At 40.6% G+C, this 24907-nt stretch overlaps 1 protein-coding gene across 2 annotated transcripts in view; it reads left to right on the forward strand.

The window, feature by feature from the left end:
- The window catches only part of LOC139381430 (phosphatase and actin regulator 2-like), a 69801-nt gene that overhangs the window by 25794 nt on the left and 19100 nt on the right, over positions 1–24907 (forward strand). For both annotated transcript variants that reach the window (XM_071124940.1, XM_071124941.1), the window contains exons 2-4: positions 18021–18188; positions 19953–20027; positions 20561–20707. In XM_071124940.1, the coding sequence (XP_070981041.1) occupies positions 18021–18188; positions 19953–20027; positions 20561–20707 (390 nt within the window). The remainder of the gene's footprint in view (positions 1–18020; positions 18189–19952; positions 20028–20560; positions 20708–24907) is intronic.

Genomic DNA, 24907 nt, shown 5'->3' on the forward strand with positions numbered 1-24907 from the left:
ATCCTGACCGGTTGCATCACCGCCTGGTATGGCAATTGCTTGGCATCCGACCGTAAGGCACTACTGAGGGTAGTGCGTACGGCCCTGTACATCACTGGGGCCAAGCTTCCTGCCATCCTCAACCTATAGTGAAAGTATTCACCCCCCTTGGCATTTTTCCTATTATGTTGCCTTACAACCTGGAATTAAAATGGAATTTGGGGGCGGTTGTATCATTTGATTTACACAACATGCCTACCACTTTGAAGATGTAAAATATTTTTTATTGTGAAACAAACAAGAAATAAGACATAAAAACAGAAAGTGTGGATAACTATTCACCCTCCTAAAGTCAATACTTTGTAGAGCAACCTTGTGCAGCAATTACAGCTGCAAGTCTCTTGGGGTATGTCTCTATAAGCTTGGCACATCTAGCCACTGGAAATTTTTGCCATTCTTCAAGGCGAAGCTGCCCCAGCTCCTTCAAGTTGGATGGGTTCCCGCTTCTGTACAGAAATCTTTTAAGTCATACCACAGATTCTCAATTAGATTGAGGTCTGGGCTTTGACTAGGCCATTCCAAGACATTTAAATGTTTCCTCTTAAACCACTCGAGTGTCGCTTTAGCAGTATGCTTAGGGTCATTGTCCTGCTGGAAGGTGAACCTCCGTCCCAGTCTAAAATCTCTGGAAGACTAAAACAGGTTTCCCTCAGTAATTTCCCTGTATTTAGTGCCATCCATCATTCCTTCAATTCTGACCAGTTTGCCAGTTCCTGCCGATGAAAAACATCCCCACAGCATGATGCTGCCACCACCATGCTTCACTGTGGTGACGGTGTTCTCGGGGTGATGAGAGGTGATGAGAGGTGTTGGGTTTGCGCCAGACATAGCATTTTCCTTGTTGGCCAAAAAGCCCAATTTTAGTCTCAACTGACCAGAGTTCCTTCTTCCATATGTTTGGGGAGTCTCCCACATGCCTTTTGGCGAACACCAAACATGTTTGCTTGTTTTTTTCTGGCCACTCTTCCGTGAAGCCCAGCTCTGTGGAGTGTACGGCTTAAAGTGGCCCTATGGACAGATACTCCAATCTCCGCTGTGGAGCTTTGCAGCTTCTTCAGGGTTATCTTTGGTCTCTTTGTTGCCTCTCTGATTAATGCCCTCCTTGCCTGTGAGTTTTGGTGGGCAGCTCTCTCTTGGCAGGTTTGTTGTGGTGTCATATTCTTTCAATTTTTTAATAATGGATTTAATGGTGCTCTGTGGGACGTTCAAAGTTTCAGGTATTTTTTTATAACCAACCCTGATCTGTACTTCTCCACAACTTTGTCCCTGACCTGTTTGGAGAGCTCCTTGGTCTTCAGTGTCCCTTGCTTAGTGGTGTGGCAGACTCTGGGGTTTTCAGAACAGGTGTATATATACTGAGATCATGTGACAGATCATGTGACACTTAGATTGCACACAGGTGGACTTTATTTAACTAATTATGTGACTTCAGAAGGTAATTGGTTGCACCAGATCTTATTTAGGGGCTTCATAGCAAAGGGGGTGAATACATATGCACGCACCACTTTTCAGTTTTTATTTTTTAGAATTTTTTCATTTCTTTTCCATTTTTTCAATTTCCTTTCACTTCACCAATTTGGACTATTTTGTGTATGTCCATTATATGAAATCCAAATAAAAATCTATTTAAATTACAGGTTGTAATGCAACAAAATAGGAAAAACACCAAGGGGGTGAATACTTTTGCAAGGTACTGTATATACTAGGTAGAATATACCTCGTATATGCAGGTATATACTACCTATATACAGGTATTTTCTACCCCCCCCCCAAATTACCTCGACTAACCTGTACCCCCTCACATTGACTCGGTACCGGTACCCCCTGTATATAGCTTCATTATTGTTATTTTATTGTGTTACTTTTTATTTAATTTTTTACTTTAGTTTATTTTGTAAATATTTTCTTAACTATTTTTCTTGAACTACATTGTTGGTTAAGGTGTCGTAAGTAAGCATTTCACTACACCTGTTGTCTTCGGCGCATGTGACAAAGAAAATTTGATTGATTTGATGTATGGCTGGGGCTATTCTGAGGTGCCATTTTCTGTGACTTTCATTTCATTATGGCTCCAAGCCATTCTCCTTGGGCAATGTAAGAGCCGAGGACTATTCACTTCTTTTCTGCATCTGTGTCCCTAAACCATTTTCTCCCCTGTCCAGCAGCTGTTTGAATTATTGTTGTCCTGCAGTACGTTGTTTGATACTGTGTGTGAGTTATACCTCCACCTCAACATGAAAGCTGCTGCCTGGACTATAACAGAGATTAGTGCTGCACACATTTTAGGATGTGTATACTGAATGTGCTAGCAGAGTCACATGACAACACATAATGTATTATGTTGTTCTCCTAGCAGATGGGCATTTATCTGTATATGGCCTAGATGTTTGTGCTGTCAGTGCAGTCTCAATCATTGTTTGGTTGGTTTAGCATCATCAATTAATTCACAAGAAAATCCAAACAAAAATTGAGAAGGGCTACTGTTTCCTCTGTCAATTAAGTTAGCTTGTCTAAGAATGGAAGAAAGGTGACATGACAGTAGTGACAGCGAAATGCCCATGTGCTAGGAGAACAACATTATTAATGACTTGATGTCATGTGAATATAAAGCTCTGTCCTAAATCAGTTCTTCCTAATAGTCAACCTCTCTAACACTCTCCACTAAGCAGCAACAAGTGGAGCCACTGTCCATTTTCTCCCAGGCAGTTCTAGTCTTTTTATTGAAGTCTAATGGTGATAATTGTGAGCATTACAGATTTTCCTGCCATTAACCACACAAAGAACCTGCTGTAACGTTCCCATTGTTCTTAGTTTATATCAATCTGGAAATGAAACCATGGGATCGGAAGTTTGGAGTGCAGCTGGCCCCTCATGGGCCACACCTCTTTCCTATTTGTTTGTTAGCTTGATTAATTGAGGCTACATGTGATAACTGCGGAAGGACATTATGAGTCCTTCTATAGGCTTAACCCAAAATTCCCCAAACAGTTTGGGGTTGTTTTTAGTAGCTGTTTGGAGTATTGAGTGTCATTCTGGGAAATTAGTAGGACCTGATTAACAACTACTTCATTGTCCACTGTTTTGTCCCTCCCTTATGCTAGAGAAAAATATATTTCTAGTAAAACTGATTTGCATCAGAAATTAACATTCACTTAAAATTCCTTGTCAGAGTTGAGGAGCAAAGTCTCATAGGAAGATATTGACTGATCTACTGTAGTGGTGTATGATATGTTCCTGCACTATTCAATGCTCATCACCTCAGGCCTTTTTAATATTGAATGTCAGGCCTCAGGCAAGAAGTTATTATCCCTGCTGGTCTGGTCATTCATGACTAATAATCATTAGTTATCATGGTTGTGTGTTGTTTTTTATCGTATCAATGTTTGGTAACTGCCATCTGCAATGATATATATATATATATAGTTGTATAGTTTTCTGTTTGTATATAGCTAATCAGTTTTTATATGAGTAGGATGTTTAAACTTGTAACCGGAGCTCTGTTGGAAAGATGATTAGAAATTGGAAAAGATATGTCGCCTGTGTAAACACAATTTGGCCTATAAAGCTGTCTGATGGCTTTAAATGTTGTTTTCATTGCAATGACATTACAAGGTATTATTAGCCTTAGAATGATGGACAATTATGTCGTGCTCAAATCAAAACCCTGCGCTCGAACAGCTAGTTAGACTAAAACAAGCTCAGCTGAAATGGAGGTGTTAGCTCAAGCTGTTGGAAATCACACTTGCCTCATGCTGTACTTCTCTTCACATTGAAACACTTGCCATATATAACCACTGGCTGAGACATAATGATTATTTATTTAGCTTGTTACCGGTCATTTGTTCACTCAAAATGTCATGCAGACATGATACCATTCAGACCTATCAAATACATCTGTCTTCGATTCTACTCTATGTACATATTCTTTTTTTGTAATTTATCAGATGCTCTTATCCAGAGCAACTAGGGTTAAGTGCCTTGCTCAAGGGCACATCAACAGATTTATCAGCTGGGTGATTCAAACCACCAACCTTTCAGGTATTGACCCAACACTCTTAACCACTAGGCTACCTGCCAGATGTATTCTACTAGGTTCTATAGATGTGTTCTGCTCTATAGATATATTCCAGTAGGTTCTACTCTATAGATGTATTCCACTAGGTTGTACTCTATAGATCTATTCTACTAGGTTCTACTCTATAGATCTATTCTACTAGGTTCTACTCTATAGATGTATTCCATTAGGTTCTACTCTATAGATGTATTCTACTAGGTTCTACTCTATAGATGTATTCTACTAGGTTCTACTCTATAGATGTATTCCACTAGGTTGTACTCTATAGATGTATTCCACTAGGTTCTACTCTATAGATGTATTCCACTAGGTTCTACTCTATAGATCTATTCTACTAGGTTCTACTCTATAGATCTATTCTACTAGGTTCTACTCTATAGATGTATTCCATTAGGTTCTACTCTATAGATGTATTCTACTAGGTTCTACTCTATAGATGTATTCTACTAGGTTCTACTCTATAGATGTATTCCACTAGGTTGTACTCTATAGATGTATTCCACTAGGTTCTACTCTATAGATGTATTCCACTAGGTTCTACTCTATAGATCTATTCTACTAGGTTCTACTCTATAGATCTATTCTACTAGGTTCTACTCTATAGATGTATTCCACTAGGTTCTACTCTATAGATCTATACTACTAGGTTCTACTCTATAGATCTATACTATTAGGTTCTACTCTATAGATCTATTCTACTAGGTTCTACTCTATAGATCTATACTACTAGGTTCTACTCTATATATCTATACTACTAGGTTCTACTCTATAGAACTATACTACTAGGTTCTACTCTATAGATGTATTCTACTAGGTTCTACTCTATAGATCTATACTACTATGTTCTACTCTATAGGTCTATACTACTAGGTTCTACTCTATATATGTATTCCAGTAGGTTCTACTCTATAGATGTATTCCACTAGGTTGTACTCTATAGATCTATTCTACTAGGTTCTACTCTATAGATGTATTCCAGTAGGTTCTACTCTATAGATGTATTCCACTAGGTTGTACTCTATAGATCTATTCTACTAGGTTCTACTCTATATATCTATTCTACTAGGTTCTACTCTATAGATGTATTCCATTAGGTTCTACTCTATAGATGTATTCTACTAGGTTCTACTCTATAGATGTATTCTACTAGGTTCTACTCTATAGATGTATTCCACTAGGTTCTACTCTATAGATGTATTCCAGTCAGTTGTACTCTATAGATCTATTCTACTAGGTTCTACTCTATAGATGTATTCTACCACGTTCTACTCTATAGATTTATTATATTCGGTTCTACACTATAGATCTATTCTACTAGGTTCTACTCTATATATCTATACTACTAGGTTCTACTCTATAGATGTATTCCAGTAGGTTCTACTCTATAGATGTATTCCAGTAGGTTCTACACTATAGATCTATTCTACTAGGTTCTACTCAATGGATGTATACTACTAGGTAGAGGTCGACCAATTATTTTCAACGCCGATACCGAATATTGGAGGACCAAAAAAAGCTGATACTGATTAAATCGACCATTGTTTTTAAATGTATTATATATATATATATATAATTTTTTGTTTGTAATAATGACAATTACTACAATACTGAATGAACAATGAACACTTTTATTTTAACTTAATATAATAAATAAAATATAATATAAATAAAATCTATTTAGTCTCAAATAAATAATCAAACATGCTCAATTTGGTTGAAATAATGCAAAAACACAGTGTTGGAGAAGAAAGTAAAAGTGCAATATGTGCCATGTAAAAAAGTTAACTTTTAAGTTCCTTGCTCAGAACATATGAAAGCTGGTGGTTCAATATTCCCAGTTCTTCAATATTCCCAGTTAAGAAGTTTTAGGTTGTAGTTATTATAGGAATTATGACGCGTCGACTATTTCTCTCTATACCATTTGTATTTCATATACCTTTGAATATATGATCTAATAGGCACTTTAGTATTGCCAGCCTAATCTCGGGAGTTGATAGGCTTGAAGTCATAAACAGCGCTGTGCTTCTAGCATTGCTAAGAGCTGCTGGCAAACTAAGTAAAGTTTGATTGAATGTTTACGAGCCCGCTGCAGCCTACCACCGCTCAGTCAGACTGCTCTATCAAATATCAAATCATAGACTTAATATAATAAACAGAAATACGAGCCTTTGGTCATTAATATGGTAAAATCCGGAAACTATCATTTAGAAAACAAAAGTTTATTATTTCAGCGAAATACGGAACCGTTCCATATTTTATCGAACAGGTGGCAAACCTGTCTAAAGTCTAAATATTGCTGTTACATTGCACAATCTTCAATGTTATGTCATTATTATGTAAAACTCTCTGGCAAATTAGTTCACAGTTCGCAACGAGCCAGGCGGCCCAAACTGTTGCATACAGTGCCTTGCAAAAGTATTCGGCCCCCTTGAACTTTGCAACCTTTTGCCACATTTCAGGCTTCAAACATAAAGATATAAAACTGTATTTTTTGTGAAGAATCAACAGCAAGTGGGACACAATCATGAAGTGGAACGACATTTATTGGATATTTCAAACTTTTTTAACAAATCAAAAACTGAAAAATTGGGCGTGCAAAATTATTTAGCCCCTTTACTTTCAGTGCAGCAAACTCTCTCCAGAAGTTCAGTGAGGATCTCTGAATGATCCAATGTTGACCTAAATGACTAATGATGATAAATACAATCCACCTGTGTGTAATCAAGTCTCCGTATAAATGCACCTGCACTGTGATAGTCTCAGAGGTCCGTTAAAAGCGCAGAGAGCATCATGAAGAACAAGGAACACACCAGGCAGGTCCGAGATACTGTTGTGAAGAAGTGTAAAGCCGGATTTGGATACAAAAAGATTTCCCAAGCTTTAAACATCCCAAGGAGCACTGTGCAAGCGATAATATTGAAATGGAAGGAGTATCAGACCACTGCAAATCTACCAAGACCTGGCCGTCCCTCTAAACTTTCAGCTCATACAAGGCGAAGACTGATCAGAGATGCAGCCAAGAGGCCCATGATCACTCTGGATGAACTGCAGAGATCTACAGCTGAGGTGGGAGACTCTGTCCATAGGACAACAATCAGTCAGTCGTATATTGCACAAATCTGGCCTTTATGGAAGAGTGGCAAGAAGAAAGCCATTTCTTAAAGATATCCATAAAAAGTGTCGTTTAAAGTTTGCCACAAGCCACCTGGGAGACACACCAAACATGTGGAAGAAGGTGCTCTGGTCAGATGAAACCAAAATTGAACTTTTTGGCAACAATGCAAAACGTTATGTTTGGCGTAAAAACAACACAGCTGAACACACCATCCCCACTGTCAAACATGGTGGTGGCAGCATCATGGTTTGGGCCGGCTTTTCTTCAGCAGGGACAGGGAAGATGGTTAAAATTGATGGGAAGATGGATGGAGCCAAATACAGGACCATTCTGGAAGAAAACCTGATGGAGTCTGCAAAAGACCTGAGACTGGGACGGAGATTTGTCTTCCAACAAGACAATGATCCAACACATAAAGCAAAATGTACAATGGAATGGTTCAAAAATAAACATATCCAGGTGTTAGAATGGCCAAGTCAAAGTCCAGACCTGAATCCAATCGAGAATCTGTGGAAAGAACTGAAAACTGCTGTTCACAAATGCTCTCCATCCAACCTCACTGAGCTCGAGCTGTTTTGCAAGGAGGAATGGGAAAAAAAATTCAGTCTCTCGATGTGCAAAACTGATAGAGACATACCCCAAGCGACTTACAGCTGTAATCGGAGCAAAAGGTGGCGCTACAAAGTATTAACTTAAGGGGGCTGAATAATTTTGCACGCCCAATTTTTCAGTTTTTGGTTTGTTAAAAAAGTTTGAAATATCCAATAAATGTCGTTCCACTTCATGATTGTGTCCCACTTGTCCCACTTCATGATTGTGTCCCACAAATCATTCCCCATTTGGCGAAGTTGAAGTAGGCTGTAATTCGATGATAAATTAACAAGCACTGCATTGACTATATGCAACGCAGGACAAGCTAGTTAACCTAGTAATATCATTAACCATGTGTTAACTAGTGGTTATGTTAAGATTGATTGTTTTTTATAAGATAAGTTTAATGCTAGCTAGCAACTTACCTTGGCTCCGTGCTGCACTCGCATAACAGGTGGTCAGCCTGCCATGCAGTTTCCTTGTGGACTGCAATGTAATCGGCCATAATCGGCGTTCAGAAAGGCTGAATACAGATTGCTATGAAACCTTGAAATCGGCCCTAATTAATCGGTCAACTTCTACTAATAGGTTCTACTCTATAGATGTATACTATTAGGTTCTACTATAGGTCTATACTACTAGGTTGTACTCTATAGATGTACAGTGGCTTGTGAAAGTATTCACCCCACTTGGCATTTTTCCTATTTTGTTGCCTCTCAACCTGGAATGAAAATAGATTTTTGGGGGGTTCGTATCTTTTGATTTACACAACATGCCTACCACTTTGAAGATGCCAAATATTTTTTATTGTGAAACAAACAAGAAAGAAGACAAAAAAGCAAAAAACTTGAGCGTGCGTAACTATTCACCCCCCCAAAGTCAAAACTTTGTAGAGCCACCTTTTGCAGCAATTACAACTGCAAGTCTCTTGGGGTACGTCTCCATAAGCTTGGCACGTCTAGCCACTGGGATTTTTGCCCATTCTTCAAGGTGAAACTGCTCCAGCTCCTTCAAGTTGGATGGGTTCTCAATTGGATTGAGGTCTGGGCTTTGACTAGGCCATTCCAAGGCATTTACATTATTCCCCTTCAACCACTCGAGTGTTGCTTTAACAGTGTGCTTAGGGTCATTGTCCTGCTGGAAGGTGAACCTCCTTCCCAGTCTCAAATCTCTGGAAGACTGAAACAGGTTTCCCTCAAGAATTTCCCTGTATTTAGCGCCATCCATCATTCCTTCAATTCTGACCCATTTGCCAGTCCCTGCCGATGAAAAACATCCCCACAGCATGATGTTGCCACCACCATGCTTCACTGTGGGATGGTGTTCTCGGGGTGATGAGAGGTGTTAGGTTTGCGCCAGACATAGCATTTTCCTTAATGGCCAAAAAGCTCAATTTTAGTCTCATCTGACCAGAGTTCCTTCCTCCATATGTTTGGGGAGTCTCCCACATGCCTTTTGGCGAACCCCAAACATGTTTGCTTATTTCTTTCTTTAAGCAATGTCTTTTTTTCCGGCAAATTTTCCGTGAAGCCCAGCTCTGTGGAGTGTACGGCTTAAAGTGGTCCTATGGACAGATACTCCAATCTCCGCTGTGGAGCTTTGTAGCTCCTTCAGGGTTATCTTTGGTCTCTTTCTTCCCTCTCTGATTAATGCCCTCCTTGCCTGGTCCGTGAGTTTTGGTGGGCAGCTCTCTCTTGGCAGGTTTGTTGTGGTTCCATATTCTTTAAATTTTTTAATAATGAATTTAATGGTGCTCTGTGGGATGTTCACAGTTTTGGATATTTTTTTATTACCCAAACTTGATCTGTACTTCTCCACAACTTTGTCCCTGACCTGTTTGTAGAGCTCCTTGGTCTTCATGGTGCCGCTTGCTTGGGGGTGTCCCTTGCTTAGTGGTGTTGCAGACTCTGTGGCCTTTCAGAACATGTGTATATATACTGAGTAGAGGTCGAACGATTATGATTTTTCAACACCGCTACCGATTATTGGAGGACCAAAAAAAGCCGATACCGATTAATCAGACAATTTTTAAATGTATTTATTTATTTATTTGTAATAATGACAATTACAACAATACTGAATGAACACTTTTATTTTAACTAATATAATAAATAAATCAAATCAATTTAGCCTCAAATAAATAATGAAACATGTTCAATTTGGTTGAATTAATGCACAAACAAAGTGTTGGAGAAGAAAGTAAAAGTGCAATATGTGCCATGTAAAAAAGCTAACTTTTAAGTTCCTTGCTCAGAACATGAGAACATATGAAAGCTGGTGGTTCCTTTTAACATGAGTCTTCAATATTCCCAGGTAAGAAGTTTTAGGTTGAGGTTATTATAGGAATTATAGGACTATTTCTCTCTATACCATTTGTATTTCATATACCTTTGACTATTGGATGTTCTTATAGGCACTTCAGTATTGCCAGTGTAACAGTATAGCTTCCGTCCCTCTCCTCGCCCCTACCTGGGCTCGAACCAGGAACACATCGACAACAGCCATCCTCGAAGTATCGTTACCCATCGCTCCACAAAAGCCGCGGCCCTTGCAGTGCAAGGGGAACAACTATACCAAGTCTCAGAGCAAGTGACATTTGAAACGCTATTAGCGTGCACCCCGCTAACTAGCTAGCCATTTCACATCGGTTACACCAGCCTAATCTCGGGAGTTGATAGGCTTGAAGTCATAAACAGCGCAATGCTTGAAGCATTGCGAAGAGCTGCTGGCAAACGCACAAAAGTGCTGTTTGAATGAATGCTTATGAGCCTGCTGCTGCCTACCACCGCTCAGTCAGAATGCTCCATCAAATATCAAATCATAGACTTAATTATAACATAATAACACACAGAAATACGAGCCTTAGGTCATTAATATGGTCAAATTCCGAAACTATAATTTCGAAAATAAAACGTTTATTCTTTAAGTGAAATATGGAACCGTTACGTATTTTTTCTAACGGGTGACATCCATAAGTCTAAATATTCCTGTTACATTGTACAACCTTCAATGTTATGTCATAATTACGTAAAATTCTGGCAAATTAGTTCGCAACGAGCCAGGCGGCCCAAACTGTTGCATATACCCTGACTCTGCGCGCAATGAATGCAAGAGAAGTGACACAATTTCCCTAGTTTAATATTGCCTGCTAACATGAATTTCTTTAAACTAAATATGCAGGTTTAAAAATATATACTTCTGTGTATTGATTTTAAGAAAGTCATTGATGTTTATGGTTAGGTACATTCGTGCAATGATTATGCATTTTTCGTATATGCGCTTTTGTTAAATCATCCCCCGTTTTGCGAAGTTGGCTGTCTTTGTTAGGAAGAAATCGTTTTCACAGTTCGCAACGAGCCAGGTGGCCCAAACTGCTGCATATACCCTGACTCTGTTGCACAGAACGCAAGAGAAGTGACACAATTTCCCTAGTTAAAAGAAATTCATGTTAGCAGGCAATATTAACTAAATATGCAGGTTTAAAAATATATACTTGTGTATTGATTTTAAGAAAGGCGTTGATGTTTATGGTTAGGTTCACATTGGTGCAACGACAGTGATTTTTATGCGAATGCGCTTGTTAAATCACCCGATTGGCTATGATTAAGTAGGCTATGATTCAATGATAAATTAACAGGCACCGCATCGATTATATGCAACGCAGGACAAGCTAGATAAACTAGTAATATCATCAACCATGTGTAGTTAACTAGAGATTATGTTAAGATTGATTGTTTTTATAAGATGCGTTTAATGCTAGCTAGCACCTTACCTCGGCTCCTTGCTGCACTCGCATAACAGGTAGTCATCCTGCCACGCAGTCTCCTCGTGGAGTGCAATGTAATCGGCCATGATCGGTGTCCAAAAATGCAGATTACCGATTGTTATGAAAACTTGAAATCGGCCATTCAGATTAATCGGTCGACCTCTAATACTGAGATCATGTGACAGATCATGTGACACTTAGATTGCACACAGGTGGACTTTATTTAACTAATTATGTGACTTCTGAAGGTAATTGGTTGCACCAGATCACATTTAGGGGCTTTATAGCAAGGGGGGTGTATACATATGCATGCACCACTTTTCAGTTTTTTATTTTTTTGAATTTTTTCATTTCATTTAAATTTTTAATATTTCCTTTCACTATTTTGTGTATGTCCATTATAAGAAATCCAAATAAATTACAGGTTGTAATGCAACAAAATGGGAAAACGCCAAGGGGGATGAATACTTTTGCAAGACACTGTATATGTCTAGGTTATACTCTATAGAGGTATACTATTAGGTTCTACTCTATAGCTCTATACTACTAGGTTGTACTCTGCACACACTGTACATGGAGTTTTCTATTGTGTTATTGACTGTATATTTGTTTATGTGTAACTCTGTGTTGTTGTTGTTGTCGCACTGCTTTGCTTTATCTTGGCCAGGTCGCAGTTGTAAATGAGAACTTGTTCTCTACTGGCCTACCTGGTTAAATAAAGGTGAAATAAAAAATAAAGAAATAATATATATTCTACTAAGTTGTACTCTGTAGATGTATACTACTAGGTTCTACTCTATAGCTGTGTACTCTAAGGTTGTGTGTGACTTTGAATGAACGGAGTGAACAAGGATGATCTGATCAATTGAAATACCATTATCTTTCTGCTTGTCTTTTCCTTGTGACTGTTCCTCACCTCCTTACCTTGAACTAAATTATGTTTTAGTTCAAGGTAAAGTCATATTGAAAGAAATAAGGTCACATTTTACAGCCTAGGAATCTGAAAGCGACCTAGATCAGCAGTGGGTTGTTTACATAGAGATATATAGAGGACTCTAGTGCCCAAATGCCAGATTTAGCATGAGCAGGGCCATTGAGGCCTGTCACCATTGTAAAGTAGTCAACTGGATGGGACTTCCTATGGGTTAAGGAAGGATCACATAATTCCATCCAGGTCACCAGGAGTCAGACAATGAATTATAATCATGAGCAAACATTCCAAAACTGCAATGGACAGTAAATCACCAATCTTGGCATTATACCTGTTCAAACACACTCCAGGTGGCAGTATGCACCCTTTCAGTTTGTTTACCAACACATAGAAGTAGTAGAATAAGAAAATGGATTACTTCAAAATGAAGATGGCCTCATTGGTGCTGCCCATGCTCTCACAGACACCATAATGGGACGGATACAATGTTGCGTCCTCTAACTATCTCTATGGTTGTTTACAGGCAGGTGAATCAACTGCTCACTAGATCTTGGGGGAGTGTCCTTGGGAGGGAATGTGGGTGTGTTCCTCTCAGACTGGTGTTTAGTCTCCATGTCTGACCCTTCACACAGCATAGAACCACTAATGAAATTTATCAAAAGGTGGCTGTCACAAGGTTCCTGGTAATTACGTTGTTAGGGATAAGATACCCTTGAGGGCTATACAACAAAGCAGAATCAATGAGTTAGCCAGCTAACTCTGATAAACAACCAGAAATAACCACTTATATTCTGATTCATTTAGAATGCTAATCATAGAGATGTGTTTTTGGTTGTTGAGTCAATTAGATCATGTACATTGCAAGCTTATCGTTCTAAAAAAATAAAAGTTATTTCTGAATATTTTTGCAAGTAAGCTGGCTAACTCATTGATCCTGGTTTGTTGTATTCCCCTCTGGTCTCATGATCTTTGGAGAGCCAAACCTCCTGAGGTAATAATGTTAACCTATATGGCCTTTTTTGATGCTCAAATTGTCGCCTCCAGAAATCGACCTTTGAACCTACCTTCTGCTTTTGAATACTTGAGAACATTTTACTTACAGGCATCATAATTGCACTGAACAACAGTGAACAGCACTGAACAGCAAATCAAACAATAAGTGTAAAGTATAAGAGAGACGCTGGTGTGCTGTAAGTACCATGGCTTGAATTTTTGACACTTCCTGTTTCTCAAGCACATTATTTTACACTGTCTTGTTGATGTTTCTTTTGTGTCAATGGGAACCTCCCATGTTTTGCTGTGTCAATGGGAACCTCCCATGTTTTTCTGTGTCAATGGGAACCTCCCATGTTTTGCTGTGTCAATGGGAACCTCCCATGTTTTTCTGTGTCAATGGGAACCTCCCATGTTTTTCTGTGTCAATGGGAACCTCCCATGTTTTTCTGTGTCAATGGGAACCTTCCATGTTTTTCTGTGTCAATGGGAACCTCCCATGTTTTTCTGTGTCAATGGGAACCTTCCATGTTTTGCTGTGTCAATGGGAACCTTCCATGTTTTGCTGTGTCAATGGGAACCTTGCATATTTTTCTGTGTCAATGGGAAACTCCCATATTTTTCTGTGTCAATGGGAAACTCCCATGTGTTTCCTTTATTTGGACAGGCCTTCATCCACTTCCCCTCCATCAGACAGAGACCCCCGGTTGTATATACATTAGTTCTGCTTATTTACAGATACTTGGACATTAAATTGAACTGAGCGTGCATTGTTCTCGAGATGGTCTGGGATTCTATCCCATGATGTGTTCAAACACCCCTTTATTCTTTCAACCATTTAAAGAAACAAACTTTAGGGTGGCGTTTCTCCCTCTCTTTCAGGGTGTTTCTGAAGGAGAGGGAGTCCGGGGTTGTTTTATGTAGATACAGTGCATTCTGAAAGAATTCAGACCCCTTGACTTTTTCCACATTTGGTTACGTTACAGCCATATTCTAAAATTTATTAAATTGTTTTTTTTCCCCCTCATCAATCCACATACAATACCCCATAATGACAGAGCAAAAACAGGTTTTTAGAAAATTTTGCACATTTATTTAAAAACCCCCAGAAATATCACATTTATGTAAGTATTCAGACCCTTTACTCAATACTTTGTTGAAGCACATTTGGCAGTGATTACAGTCTTGAGTTCTTGGGTGTGATGCTACAAGCTTGGCCCACCTGTATTTGGGGAGTTTCTCCCATTCTTCTCTGCAGATCCTCTCAAGCTCTGTCAGGTTGGATGGGGAGCGTCGCTGCACAGCTATTTTCAGGTCTCTCCAGAGATGTTCGATTGGGTTCATGTCCGGGCTATGGCTGGGCCACTCAAGGACATTCAGAGACTTGTCCCGAAGCCACTCCTGCGTTGTCTTGACTGTGTGCATAGGGTTGTTGTCCTGTTGGAAGGTGAACGTTCACCCCAGTCTGAGGTCTTGAGCAGCTTTTCATCGAGGATCTCTCTGTATTTTGCTCCGTTCATCTTTCCCTTGATCCCGACTAGTCTCCTAGTCCCTGCAGCTGAAAAACATCCCCACAGCATGATGCTTTCACCACCATGCTTTTTAAAATTTAAAATTTAAATTTTACCTTTATTTAACCAGGTAGGCTAGTTGAGAACAAGTTCTCATTTGCAACTGCGACATGGCCAAGATAAAGCAAATCAGTTTGATACATACAACAACACAGAGTTACACATGGAATAAACAAACATACAGTCAATAATACAATATAAAAAAATAAGTCTGTATACAGTATGTGTAAATGAGGTAGGATAAAGGAGGTAAGGCAATAAATAGGCCATAGTGGTGAAGTAATTACAATATAGCAAATAAACACTGGAATGGTAGATGTGCAATAGATGAATGTGCAAGTAGACATACTGGGGTGCAAAGGAGCAAGATAAATAAATACAGTATGGGGATGAGGTAGTTGGATGGGCTATGTACAGGTGCAGTGATCTGTGAGCTGCTCTGTCAGCTGGTGCTTAAAGCTAATGAGGGTGATATGAGTCTCCGACTCTCATATCAAAGGGTCTGAATACTTATGTAAATAAGCTATTTTTAAAATGTTTTTTTTTATACATTTGCAAAAAATTATTTTTTATTTAATCCATTTTTGAATACGGTCCTAAGATGAAGCCTTGAGAGACACCACAGGTGATCGTGGTTGGTTCTGACTTGTCATTTCCTATGACAACATATTGTGTGCATTTGAAAAGGTAGGAGGTGAACCAGTGTAGGACGATACTGTCGAGACCTATCTGTTCCTTCAATCGATCCAGGAGGATGCTGTGGTCAACCGTGTTGAAGGCGGCACTGAGGTCAAGGAACACGAGGATGTTCAGAAGTCCACTGTCAGCTGACACGAGGAGGTTGTTTACCACGCTGACGAGGGCCATTTCTATGGCCTGGACGATACCAGTACTGCAATATTTTTTCCATGGCAAAACTGAAAACACGAAGCAGCCAAACTTTTTGATCCTTAAAAACCTGCTCTATGTAAAATAGTGTGTGATATAGCTTGGAAAATAAATAAATGTGACTCTGGATGATAATGATGTTTGTTTCCAACATTAGGGCTGTTTTCCCAGAGAAGTTAAATCTGCTTTGTGTTTTGTTCCTTTGCCAAGATACTAAAATGTATCGCGATACAGGTATCGTCCCGGTCCTAGGTGTTTCTCTACATTGGTTAGGCCTGAAACCGGATTGGAAATTCTCATAGTCTGAGTTTACACAGGCGATGATTGCACTTCTTGTGGTGTTAATCTTTTTGAAGAAGTAGGTGGAGAATCTTCCGCAGTCCTCTGTGGTCGTCCTCTGTGGCAGTCCTCTATGGTAGTCCGCTGTGTCAGTCCTCCATGGTAGTGTCTGTGGCAGTCCTCTGGAGTAGTCCTCTGTGGTAGTCCTCTGTGGTAGTCCTCTGTGGTAGTCCTCTGTGGCAGTCCTCTGTGGCAGTCCTCTGTAGTAGTCCTCTGTGGCAGTCCTCAGTGGTATCAGTGTTGTATGTAGAGTGTGAATGAATGGTGCAGATAAAACATTCAACAGCCATGGGCCATAGAACCTCCCTATTCTTGAAAAGTGAGGCATGAGTAAATGCCACACCTTATCTTTCCCCTCCAGCCTCAGTGTTTCCGGTCTGTTTCCATTCCCCGGGCTTCTTACTTTGAAACAGGAAAGGGAAGGATTAGGGAAGGACAAGAATCTGCTCCCTAAGCAAGTGAATCACTGTGAAAACCCTGGTGCTGCACTGTATGAGAAGACTTCATTTTCTACCCTAGTACAGAGCTGTATGAGAAGACTTCATTTTCTACCCTAGTACAGAGCTCTATGAGAAGACCTAATTTTCTACCCTAGTACAGAGCTGTATCAAAATACTTCATTTTCTACCCTAGTACAGAGCTGTATGAGAAGACTTCATTTTCTACCCTAGTACAGAGCTGTATGAGAAGACTTCATTTTCTACCCTAGTACAGAGCTGTATGAGAAGACTTCATTTTCTACCCTAGTACAGAGCTGTATGAGAAGACTTCATTTTCTACCCTAGTACAGAGCTGTATCAAAAGACTTCATCTGCTACCCTAGTACAGAGCTGTATGAGAAGACTTCATTTTCTACCCTAGTACAGAGCTGTATGAGAAGACTTCATCTGCTACCCTAGTACAGAGCTGTATCAGAAGACTTCATCTGCTACCCTAGTACAGAGCTGTATCAAAATACTTCATTTTCTACCCTAATACAGAGCTGTATCAAAATACTTAATTTTCTACCCTAGTACAGAGCTGTATCAAAATAATTCATTTTCTACCCTAGTACAGAGCTGTATGAGAAGACTTCATTTTCTACCCTAGTACAGAGCTGTATCAGAAGACTTCATCTGCTACCCTAGTACAGAGCCTTATCAAAGACTTCATTTTCTACCCTAGTACAGAGCTGTATGAGAAGACTTCATCTGCTACCCTAGTACAGAGCTGTATGAGAAGACTTCATTTTCTACCCTAGTACAGAGCTGTATGAGAAGACTTCATTTTCTACCCTAGTACAGAGCTGTATCAAAATAATTCATTTTCTACCCTAGTACAGAGCTGTATGAGAAGACTTCATTTTCTACCCTAGTACATAGCTGTATCAGAAGACTTCATCTGCTACCCTAGTACAGAGCCTTATCAAAAGACTTCATCTGTTATTTTGCTCTGCTATGGAGATTATAATTTGTTTTGCAAAGAGGAGAAATTACTAAATGCACCAAAGTTGGGATAATCGTTGACAGAATTATTGGCCTAGAAAGTCCAATTAAAGTCAAGTGAAAGTACAGTTTATTACTGATATGTACTGACTTGAATATACCATTGTTCAATATCCACAATTTCTAATTTTGTGTTCAGTGATTCTTGAAGCCTTATGTTCCACATAGTAATGAACAGTAAATATGTTCATTTCTTCTGATCAGGTGTTCTTGTGTGATTTCCCACAGTTGACGGACTGGAAAAATGTTCTCTGGCCAGCTGTGATGTTGTGGTGGGCAGCACCCAGAATCCTCCACTGAAGCAAAAGGGGAAGCTCTCCACTATAGGGAAGATCTTCAAACCCTGGAAGTGGCGCAAGAAGAAAACCAGCGACAAGTTTCAGGACCTATCCATATGTATGTCTGAAGTAGCCTCATCACATACTGCTTCATTATGCTGTAGCCAACTCCTTCATCGTTGTCATTCCACATGTTTTCATGTATTATGCTGTAGCCAACTCTTTCATCGTTGTCATTCCACATGTTTTCATGTATTATGCTGTAGCCAACTCTTTCATCGTTGTCATTCCACATGTTTTCATGTATTATGCTGTAGCCAACTCTTTCATCGTTGTCATTCCACATGTTTTCATGTATTATGCTGTAGCCAACTCTTTCATCGTTGTCATTCCACATGTTTTCATGTATTATGCTGTAGCCAACTCTTTCATCGTTGTCATTCCACATGTTTTCATGTATTATGCTGTAGCCAACTCTTTCATCGTTGTCATTCCACATGTTTTCATGTATTATGCTGTAGCCAACTCTTTCATCGTTGTCATTCCACATGTTTTCATGTATTATGCTGTAGCCAACTCTTTCATCGTTGTCATTCCAGATGTTTTCATGTATTATGCTGTAGCCAACTCTTTCATCATTGTCATTCCACATGTTTTCATGTATTATGCTGTAGCCAACTCTTTCATCGTTGTCATTCCACATGTTTTCATGTATTATGCTGTAGCCAACTCTTTCATCGTTGTCATTCCAGATGTTTTCATGTATTATGCTGTAGCCAACTCTTTCATCATTGTCATTCCACATGTTTTCATGTATTATGCTGTAGCCAACTCTTTCATCGTTGTCATTCCACATGTTTTCATGTATTATGCTGTAGCCAACTCTTTCATCATTGTCATTCCACATGTTTTCATGTATTATGCTGTAGCCAACTCTTTCATCGTTGTCATTCCACATGTTTTCATGCCAAACATGCCATGAAACTTGTGCCATTCGCTATCCCCTCACATGATCAACATCCCCGCAAAGTTTCAATCTATTGGTTTGCATCTTGCGTGACTCTGCCATGCCGGGCAAACTACATAGTGTATACCCTAACTAAAGTATATCTTGTGGATTTGACATTTATGTAAAAATTTGAAGCTTGATTATAAGAATATCAGCAGGCTAGGGGCAGGTTTGACAGAAGTGAGTGTAATCATGGGTTTAATTTCTCAAGCATCCTCCACTGTTTCTGTACTATGTAACACAGAACTAAATGAAGTGATATCTGATCATCATATGCAATCATGTTGAGCTATTCATGTCATACTAGACCTGGCTTCAAATAGTTTGTTTTATTTCAAATAGTTTGACCCTTTGATTGAGCCTGCCTGAATGCCAGCTGGGTCGGACAGCTATTTAAAGAAAAACAATACTACTGGAACCCAATTCTGTCGTCTGTGCCATACCTGTCTGGCTAGTAGTAGGAAGGCCTTCTCAAGTTTATCTCTTGGTGTGATAATCGACTTTTGAACACAAATGCTGTTATTATAATTTTTTGTACAGAATTTACATATTTAATGGTCTACTTTCCCTACTGCATCATGGCTCCATGACCCTAAGCTGTCCATCTGTCACATGGTCTGTTCTAGTTGTATTCTTCTGTGCAATGTTTCCTGGACTTTTATTTCATCCCTGCCGTACATATTGTGCGTGTGTGTGTGCGTGTGTGTGTGTGTGTGTGTGTGTGTGTGTGTGTGTGTGTGTGTGTGTGTGTGTGTGTGCGTGTGTGTGCGCGTGTGTACACACTGGGTAATATCCTACCCTGTCATTGCAAAGATCACAAAATGAATGACTACATCTGGCCAATGATTAACTCTGCCTTGCTCATCTCCATAGTTCTGGAGAGGAAAATCTCCACGAGGCAAAGTCGAGAGGAGCTGATAAGACGAGGAGTCCTCATTCCTGATCAAGGTGAGAGTTACGGTGGGAAAATGAATGTAATTAACAGTGTGCATTTGTTTAAGGCCCTCCCCCAACCCCCTGTTTCCCTCTGTGGCATTGTCATGCCAAAAACCACTCTCACAAGAGCTGCTGTCCTCTGCTAACAATATACCTGAATCAACAAGTTTGTGTTTTTATAACCAATGGAAAACTCCCTGATGTTAGCTGTTGCTACGATGGGGAAGAAACCCAAACTGCAGTACCATCTAAGTTGTTTGTCCTCCTGGTAGTCACTGAAGAGCAAGAGTAATGAGGCCCAGGAGAGGACTATGTTGCTGCCCTCAGTAACATCCCCTTCCCCCTACATTGTTACATTCTAATTTAACATTACTTCAAATCTTTAAGGATGAAAAATGACATTTTGTTCTTAAGGGAGTTAATCTCATGGTAAACGTAAATGTCTCAAGCCAGAAGCCTCCTTGTATTCCTTGTGTGTACTGTATACTGAGTGGATGTAAAATAGCTTCATATCACCCCCTGCTTACTGTTAAATGTTTCCTTAGGACCAGAGGACCCAGTGAACCCTGAAACTCTAAATGGCCACGCCACGCTTAGTCTGGGGTCAGAGGAGGTCAAAGTTGACATAGAGTCTCCTGAAACGCCTTCAGAGGAGAAGACCGAAGAGTCAGAGAATTCTGAAGACAAAGCAGGTGCAATGCGTTTAACATGTTTGTCTGCAAGCAGGCCAAAGCTAAATTAAATGGCATGGTCTAAATCCATTCAGTGTTTGATTGAATAATGTGTCCACTAGCGCTTCCTATTTTGGCTTTGACCTCCAAGCATGAGTCTGAACAGAGCAATAACCGATCCACTGATGGCCAATATTACCCAGTTAGACCTGCAGGAGTATTGCCATCTGAAGCTTTTAATGTGTTGTGGGGGTTTCTCAATTCAATTTGTATTGGTTTTTCCACCCCATATCCATTAAGATGTCTCCATCGCTGTTCATCTTTTAGCAGATGGCTGATCGGCACAGGGCTGCACACTCCAGCAGAATGTATCCAGATACACCTTCTATGTTAAATCCCCTTGATGCTTGGATAGAGAAATGAAAGAGTAGAAATCCCCTATTCTTAAGACCTGCAGGTCAATGGAGTCTGTCACTTCTGCAATGATCAAATGCCTTCTGTACTCTTACTGATCATACAACTGGAGCCAGAGCTCTGGCCTCTTCAGATCAATAGTAAGCCACTCCACTGCTCCCCACTTAACACCAAAGACAAACTGGAATGACGGGCTAGATCTCTCTCCAATGACACATTCAGAGTGGTTCAGCTGGTCAATGCAGGTCAGGAAAACTGATTCAATTGAGTTCTCAGTTCATTACAGAGCCATTTGGCGCCCTGTCAGGGCAGATACTCAGACTATGCCTCATCTACAGTGCCCGAGCACTGAGGGCACTGCCTGGCAATAATAATGTGCTGCTTTAATGAATGCATCGGGAGAATGGTCGTGACAGCTCAGATGAGTAAGAATGTGGAGAGAAATTCTCCTATGTTGACCCCACAATATATACTTTATAAGTCCATACTAGATGGACATTTGTCTTCTACTTTTGTCCCCTCCGATATAAACACACACGTTAGGTTAGAGGTCAAGTCACATCATAAAGGTTTGTTAGACCTTTCTTCATACCTCCGATATACAGTGGCTTGTGAAATGATTCACCCCCCTTGGCATTTTTCCTTTGTTGCCTTACAACATGGACTTAAATTGTTCTGCTGGAAGGTGAACCTCCATCTCAGTCTCAAATCTCTGGAAGACTGAAACTGAAACGGGTTTCCCTCAAGAATTTCCCTGTATTTAGCACCATCCATCATTCCTTCAATTCTGACCAGTTTGCCAGTCCCTGCCGATGAAAAACATCCCCACAGCATGATGGTGGTCTTATCTAACCAGAGTATCTTCTCAAATCATATCAAATTTAATTTGTCACATACACATGGTTAGCAGATGTTAATGCGAGTGTAGCGAAATGCTTGTGCATCTAGTTCCGACCATGCAGTAATAGCTAACAAATAATCTAACCTAACAATTTCACAACAACTACCTTATACACACAAGTGTAAAGGAATTAATAAGAATATGTACATAAAAATATATGAATGAGTGATGGCCGAACAGCTTAGGCAAGATGCAGTAGATGGTATAGAGTACAGTATATACATATGAGATGAGTAATGTATGGTATGTAAACATTATATAAAGTGGCATTGTTTAAAGTGGCTAGTGATACATTTATTACATCCAATTTGTTATTATTAAAGTGGCTAGAGTTGAGTCAGTATGTTGGCAGCAGCCCCTTAATGTTAGTGATGGCTGGTTAACAGTCTGATGGCCTTGAGATAGAAGCTGTTTATCAGTCTCTCAGTCCCAGCTTTGATGCACCTGTACTGACCTCACCTTCTGGATGATAGCGGGGTGAACAGGCAGTGGCTCGGGTGGTTGTTGTCCTTGATGATCTTTTTGGCCTTCCTGTGACATCGGGTGGTGTAGGTGTCCTGGAGGGCAGGTAGATTGCTCCCGGTGATGCGTTGTGCAGACCTCACTACCCTCTGGAGAGCCTTGCAGTTGAGGGCGGAGCAGTTGCCGTACCAGGCGGTGATACAGCCCGACAGGATGCTCTCAATTGTGCATCTGTAAAAGTTAGAGTGTTTTTGGTGGCAAGCCGAATTTCGTCTGCCTTCTGAGGTTGAAGAGACCACGCTGTCTGTGTGGGTGGACCATTTCAGTTTTTCCGTGATGTGTACGCCAAGGAACTTAAAACTTCCCACCTTCTCCACTACTGTCCCGTCGATGTGGATAGAGGGCTACTCCCTCTGCTGTTTCCTGAAGTCATCTCCTTTGTTTAGTTGACATTGAGTGTGAGGTTATTTTCCTGACACCACACTCCGAGGGCCCTCACCTCCTCCCTGTAGGCCGTCTCGTTGTTGTTGGTAATCAAGCCTACCACCGTAGAGTCGTCTGCAAACTTGATGATTGAGTTGGAGGCGTGTATGGCCACGCAGTCATGGGTGAACAGGGAGTACAGGAGAGGGCTGAGAACGCACCCTTGTGGGGCCCCAGTGTTGAGGATCAGCAGGGTGGAGATGTTGTTACCTACCCTCACAACCTGGGGGTGGCCCGTCAGAAAGTCCAGGACCCAGTTGCACGGGGCGAGGTCGAGACCCAGGGTACTATGGTGCTAAATGCTGAGCTGTAGTCGATGAACAGCATTCCTACATTGTCTCCAACATGCCTTTTGGCGAACACCAAACGTGTTTGCTTATTTTTTTCTTAAGCAATGGCTTTTTTCTTGCCACTCTTCCGTAAAGCCCAACTCTGTGGAGTGTACGGCTTAAAGTGGTCCTATGGAGAGATACTCTAATCTCAGCTGTGGAGCTTTGCAGCTCCTTTAGGGTTATCTTTGGTCTCTTTGTTGCCTCTCTGATTAATGCCCTTCTTGCCTGGTCGGTGAGTTTTGGTGGGCGGCCCTCTCTTGGCAGGTTTGTTGTGGTGTCATATTCTTTAAATGTTTTAATAATGGATTTAACGGTGCTCCGTGGGATGTTCAAAGTTTCAGATATTCTTTTATAACCCAACCCTGATCTGTACTTCTCCACAACTTTGTCCCTGACCTGTTTGGAGAGCTCCTTGGTCTTCATGGTGCCGCTTGCTTGGCGGTGCACCTTGCTTAGTGGTGTTGCAGACTCTGGGGCCTTTCAGAAAAGGTGTATATCTACTGAGATCACGTGACACTTAGATTGCACACAGGTGGACTTTATTTTACTAATTATGTGACTTCTGAAGGTAATTGGTTGCACCAGATCTTATTTAGGGGCTTCATAGCAAAGGGGGTGAATACATATGCACGTACCACTTTTCAGTTTTACATTTTTCTTTTCATTTCACCAATTTGGACTATTTTGTGTCTGTCCATAGCATGACATCCAAATAAAAATCTATTTAAATTACAGGTTGTAATGCAACAAAATAGGAAAAATGCCAACAGGGGTGAATGCTTTTGCATGGCACTGTAAACACACGTTAGGTTGGAGGTCAGGTCACAGCTTAAGGGTTTGTTAGACCTTTCTTCATTCCTCCGATATGCACATAATGCACCGACTTTATGTTCCCCACTTTTACGATTATTAGTGAGACTGTGTCTGTCTGACTCCCTCCATCTGGGTGTTGGTAAATGACAGGAGAGGTTGCTCTGCTCCCCCTCCTCTACCCTCGTAGTGACAAATGAAAACAAAGCTACTCTAAATGGGAACCAGGCCAGAACGAACCAGGCCAGAACGCGGGAGGCCCCCCAAAAAAGCCCTACCACTGCAACTCCCAAATCAGCTGGTGGGGTTACAGCAGGGCGCAGGGACGGAACCATGGGCGGTAAAAAGCTGGCCAAAAGCACAGGCAAGCAAGCTACTGCTCTGTCCCACAAACAAAACCCTCAAAACAATTACCGTGGGAGTGGTGAGTATCAGTGGTGCTGGTTGGTTGGGAGAGAGAGAGAGAGAAGCCTGTTTGCATGCAAAACCCGTCTTCGCATGTGTAAGGCCTCCCTCCGTCCATCAGTCCATCCATCCTTGTCCCCCCTCAGGAATGAATGGTAGTGTCCATACTAGAATAGGCTGAGGATTTACAGTAGTTGAAAGTTTTGTTTTTTTTGTAGGAAAAAAGGAAGTGAGAAGAGTGTGTACAGTGTTGCCTGCAAAGACTTTTACACAGCAGAGCACTACAATGAGACAATGTGTCCGATTTGTGTTCCCCTGCTTGCTGTCTGCCTGCTGCCTGCCTGCTGCCTTCCTGCTGCCTTCCTTCTGCCTGCCTGCGTCTGTCTGTTGTTTGCCTGCTGTCTACTTGCTGTC

This window comes from Oncorhynchus clarkii, chromosome 23 (assembly GCF_045791955.1).
Source record: "Oncorhynchus clarkii lewisi isolate Uvic-CL-2024 chromosome 23, UVic_Ocla_1.0, whole genome shotgun sequence".
Taxonomy (NCBI): Eukaryota; Metazoa; Chordata; class Actinopteri; order Salmoniformes; family Salmonidae; genus Oncorhynchus; species Oncorhynchus clarkii.